The sequence below is a fragment of the Berghia stephanieae genome, chromosome 2, assembly GCF_034508935.2.
Source record: "Berghia stephanieae isolate SIO BIC M18660-M18661 chromosome 2, UCSD_Bste_1.3, whole genome shotgun sequence".
In the NCBI taxonomy this organism is placed as follows: domain Eukaryota; kingdom Metazoa; phylum Mollusca; class Gastropoda; order Nudibranchia; family Aeolidiidae; genus Berghia; species Berghia stephanieae.
In genome coordinates, this window is record NC_088361.1 from 103,428,893 (window position 1) to 103,433,892 (window position 5,000).

Genomic DNA, 5,000 nt, shown 5'->3' on the forward strand with positions numbered 1-5,000 from the left:
AACACTTCTTACTGCGAGTTTGTCTTTGAGCACACACTCCAATGTGTTAGATAGATATTTCAAACACTGTGAACACTTCTTACTGCGAGTTTGTCTTTGAGCACACACTCCAATGTGTTAGATAGATATTTCAAACACTGTGAACACTTCTTACTGCGAGTTTGTCTTTGAGCACACACTCCAATGTGTTAGATAGATATTTCAAACACTGTGAACACTTCTTACTGCGAGTTTGTCTTTGAGCACACACTCCAATGTGTTAGATAGATATTTCAAACACTGTGAACACTTCTTACTGCGAGTTTGTCTTTGAGCACACACTCCAATGTGTTAGATATTTCAAACACTGTGAACACTTCTTACTGCGAGTTTGTCTTTGAGCACACACTCCAATGTGACCAATGGCCTCGAGCATGTGGGAAAGTACTGTGGATTATCTCCATTATTAAAAAAAAAAGACGTTTTGTCGGTGGCGGGCCGAATTCCGGGCAGGTATTTGTCCAGCGCTAAACGGCCGGTGGACGGTGCCGGTGATTTGAATCTCGGCCGCTAATTGCCCAATTATCACACGAATAGAACCGACCGTTTGTTTATATCGGGATTCGGTCTGACGTCATTCTTTCCTGCTGGGGGACGAGATACAGAGAGAGAGAGAGAGAGAGAGAGAGAGAGAGAGAGAGAGAGGGAGGGAGAGGGGGGGGGGAGGAGAGAGAGGGGGGGGGGGGGGGGGGGAGAGAGGGGGGGGGGGGGGGGAGAGAGAGAGGAGAGGGGGGGGGGGGGGGGGGGGGGGGGCTGGGAGATAGGATGGGCGGTATGCGATTTTTTCATCTTTTCTCTGCTCAATTGTCGACATTTTCCATGCAAAGAGAAGATAGATAAATAGAGAGAAGAGGATATATATATATATATATATATATATATATATATATATATATATATATATATATATATATATATATATATATATATATATATATATATACACACACACACACTCGAACATTCTATATCATTATCTTCAGTCCCATTTCAATAAATCAAATCAAATTCCGTCTATATATATATATATTTTTTTTACATATAATATGCATGGAATAATTTACTTATCCACTGATTACAATACTACAACAATTTATTTGTCATTATGTTTTTCAAGTTAGTTACGGTCCTGTAACATACCAAAGTACGACAATAACAACAACGGTCCGGGAACATACCAAAGTACGACAATAACAACAACGGGAAACGTTGATAGAAAAACAACAATATACTCTAGAACAAGGAAAGATCATTTTTTAAAATATTGTTTTGTTTCTGTTTTTTTTTTTTTTTTGTTTTTTTTTTTGTTTTTTAGGTTTTTTTTTAGATTTAACAAACAGTATAGGGGTATTCAACTTCGAACATCTGTGCCAAAACAGATCCCTGTGGCACACCAGTATTTATTTTCTTGACTGCTTTTAGAGTCTCATAGGTCGACATGGAATTGTCTTCCTTTTCTTTTATATGAAAACAGCGTCAAAGTATTTTTCACAAATTTCAGCATCGGCCCATCAGACCAGACTGTAGTGTGTGTGGTCTATCAATATGGCCCCGGTTCGTAGTTTCATATGTCCTGTCTCAATATGAGGGCCATGCCATGACTCGCTTTGTTGTAGGTACATCTTTTGTCTCTGAAGCAGGCCTGCTCCTGTGGCTGGGTTACGGCTGCCTGCGTCTTAGGCCGATCCCCATCGATTCAACAGCACACACTCTATAGATAGTATGCGCTTGGCTAAGAAGCTCATAACATTGCCATCCGGAAGTATAACGGACCAACACACAAAACTGTGTGTATCCATGAACGTTTATAGTCTGGTTAATACAGTTCAGTGAGCATTACTCATAAACGCGGATGGCAAAAAACAATAACAAAGACCCGAGTGACGTCATCTTCGAACTATCTATACGTTTATCAAAGCAGCTCAAGAGTGATATTGGTCTGTGGCTGGCCACTTCCTTGGCTGGTTTGCCAGCGTCAGATTGGTAACTATGTTTGCGTGTTTCCACACATGTAGAAACTTTCCACCAACCACCGCGTGCCCCAGTGAGTGAGCAGATGTACTTTCCCCCCTATTAAAACAACTAATTATTTACACTTATTTACACTTTTACACTTGAAGTCGGCCAGTCTTCTGAAGTAATTCCAGCCAACTGGCCATCAAATCTTAGAGGAAATTTTTCACTCAACCGCTCACAAAATCTCAGAGGATTTATTTTTTCACTATAGATGATCAAATCTCAGATTTATTTCAGTTTCGACAATCAAATCTCAGAAGAGTTTCCTTAAGGATAAATTTCCTTTGAGATGTGATGATCGCCGAGGAACAAACCTCTGATATTTGGCTATCAGTTGAGGGAAACATCCTATGGGATTTGGAGATCATTGTTGTCTGCGTCGTCTCAATATGTCTGTGCTTGATGAGGCGCGTAGGCACCTGGGTGGCCTGATTTAATGTTGAATTTGACGATCAGAGGCTTATGTCTGTCGCCCCTGTTGTTATGCTTGTGCTGGTCATGGTTGGGGTGATGGTGATGACGGCGAGGGTGATGATGATGATGGTGGTTGTGGTGGTTTTTATGATGTTGATGTTGGGGATAGTTGTTGTGGTTGTGGTGGTTCCCGCCCAGGTGGATGTCTGTGATGGACTCCTGGCGTGTCGACGAGCAGTAGGCGCCGCCGTGAACCGTGGACGTAAGGCACGAGGAAACTTGCCGGCCGGTTCTTTTCACCTCCCGCCGAAAGCTCCGCATGAGTGCGCAGTAGATGAAGAAGTTGATGGAATGGTTGAGGAACACCAAGACGTAAACAAGCACCTGGTGAGAGGGGAGGAGAGAGAGATTGGATGGATGTGGGCAGGAATTTATGGAAGGATATTACACTTCTCTCTCTCTCTCTCTCTCTCTCTCTCTCTCTCTCTCTCTCTCTCTCTCTCTCTCTCTCTTTCTCTCTTTCTCTCTCTCTCTCTCTCTTTCACTCTCTATCTATCTATCTATCTATCTATCTATCTATCTATCTATCTATCTATCTATCTATCTATCTATCTATCTATCTATCTATTTTTCTACATGACCCATCGTCTCCAACTGTATTATGTCGGGGTTGGCCGGATGACAAAAAGAGATTTTAAAATCAAAATCAAAGAGCAGAAATAAATGTGAAATTTCCAGTTTTTTTGTTGTTGTTTTTTTTTTTTTTTTTTTTTTGGGGGGGGGGGGGTTGTTACTTCGTAATCCTTCAGATCCATTATAGGCATATGGAGCCGAAGTTTATCCCGATTTCTATTCTATAGCGTGGAACGGACACTAGCAATTGCTTGCTATCGTTTGGAGACTGCACCAGGGATCGATCACGTTCCTGTCGCGTGTGAAGCGAGTGTTCTACCAACTGAGCTATTGGATCCCCCCAATAGGTCATAACTATTTAGCTTAATTTTTTATGTTTAGCTTCCTCAATAAAATATATTTTAACTTATCACAAGTCTCATATTGTTGACAATAAAGTCAATTGTCAGCAACTAAATCAACCCAACATGATACCGCTTCGAGGTGGTAGGTCACATATTATATACAATGGATGCCTCGCCAACAGCAACACTTAACTTATAGGTCGAGACACGAAGCCTGTTAGGCGATATTATAATGTTATTTTTTTCCCGGACAAATGACAACGCTGTGATCGGCCAGGTACTCATTTTACACCCGAGTACGGCGAGAGAATGTTAGTAAAGAGCCTTTTCCCAAGACTCAGCTATGCGCAGCCCAAAGCGAGACTCGAACCCGGGACCTTCTTTTATCCGAAGGCGAGTGTCAGTTATACCACGAGACCACATCGTGTTAGACCGTAGCCATCGTTATGTTATAGCCTGACACTGAAATCCAAAAGGACTGGCAGTTTGACGTCGTTACTTGGTTTTTGCACCGCTTAGTGAGTTGTCGTTAGTAGAGCTCATGGAAAAAAGTTATTTCATTGGTTGAACTATTGAATACAACTCACGATTTGTTTTCTTTTGTGGCAAAAGACTGGCATTTTGACGTCATTTTTTGGTCAGTATCAGGCCATAACTTTACGGATGGTCATGGTTAGACTCACGTTTAAGCAGGAGGCACATACTGTGTCTTCTATCTCCTTATATCTGTTTTCCAACATGCTTTCTGTCTTTGTCTTGGAATGAGATTACTTGGTTTTGTCCTGGCCCTGGCCGGAGTCCTAGCTGGGAGGGAAACAGTCAAATGCATAGTTATTATTTTGGGAGATGATATTTTTTTCGTTTTAAATCATCTCTCTGTTATGTATTATTACATTTGTTATTTTGAATGTATAATGTAAGCATTTGAGTGTATTCCTCTTTGTTGGATTTTGTGCTTGTGTCCGGATGAGACTTATAGGTGATCTCAAACTAAGTAAATTGGTGGTATGCTCTTGGAATCGACATCTGATCCCTGTTTGTTCTCAGTTCCCCTATGTCTTACTTTTTCTTGGGTGCTTTAATAGTAATTCTAGAACTTTTTACTATCCCATTTTCTTCCTTTTTACTGGCGCTGATATAACCTAAATGTGTTGCAAGCGCCGTAAAACCCTTAAAAACAAACAAACTCACGTTTAAGAAAAGGTAGACGGCGTACTCCTGAGCCGTTTCCGGTCGGTGTTCGAACTGCTTGAGCAGCGTCTGGGGTAAGGCGAGCATGATCCACAGACAGGACAGGGCCAGCAGCATACGGGTCACGTGGGTGTATCGCGCCCGTACTTCGTCTCGTCCCGTGGTCCGCGAGGCACTGTGGGAGGTGAGGAGGGCCCGACGGCTCTTGTAGAGGACGTGCGCGAGTAGTCCGGTGAGTACGAGGAGGAGGATGGCCGGCACTCCGGAGTACAGGACGATCAGGAGATAGGGGAAGGCCTCCCCGACGATCTCGTCGAAGTCTTCGATTGGTGCACATTGAGTCGGGCGTCCTTCGTCCTGGAG

At 42.7% G+C, this 5,000-nt stretch overlaps 2 protein-coding genes across 5 annotated transcripts in view; one reads left to right on the forward strand and one right to left on the reverse strand.

The window, feature by feature from the left end:
- The window catches only part of LOC144966119 (transient receptor potential cation channel subfamily M member 3-like), a 135,969-nt gene that overhangs the window by 36,511 nt on the left and 94,458 nt on the right, over positions 1 to 5,000 (forward strand). The gene's annotated exons all lie outside the window — the stretch shown is intronic.
- Positions 1,307 to 5,000, reverse strand: part of LOC144966121 (bombesin receptor subtype-3-like) — a 9,712-nt gene continuing 6,018 nt past the window's right edge. The window contains exons 2-3 of the mRNA XM_078902224.1: positions 4,638 to 4,994; positions 1,307 to 2,853 (exon numbers count right to left, since the gene is read on the reverse strand). Coding sequence (XP_078758350.1) covers positions 2,440 to 2,853; positions 4,638 to 4,994 — 771 coding nt within the window. The 3' untranslated portion in view covers positions 1,307 to 2,439. The remainder of the gene's footprint in view (positions 2,854 to 4,637; positions 4,995 to 5,000) is intronic.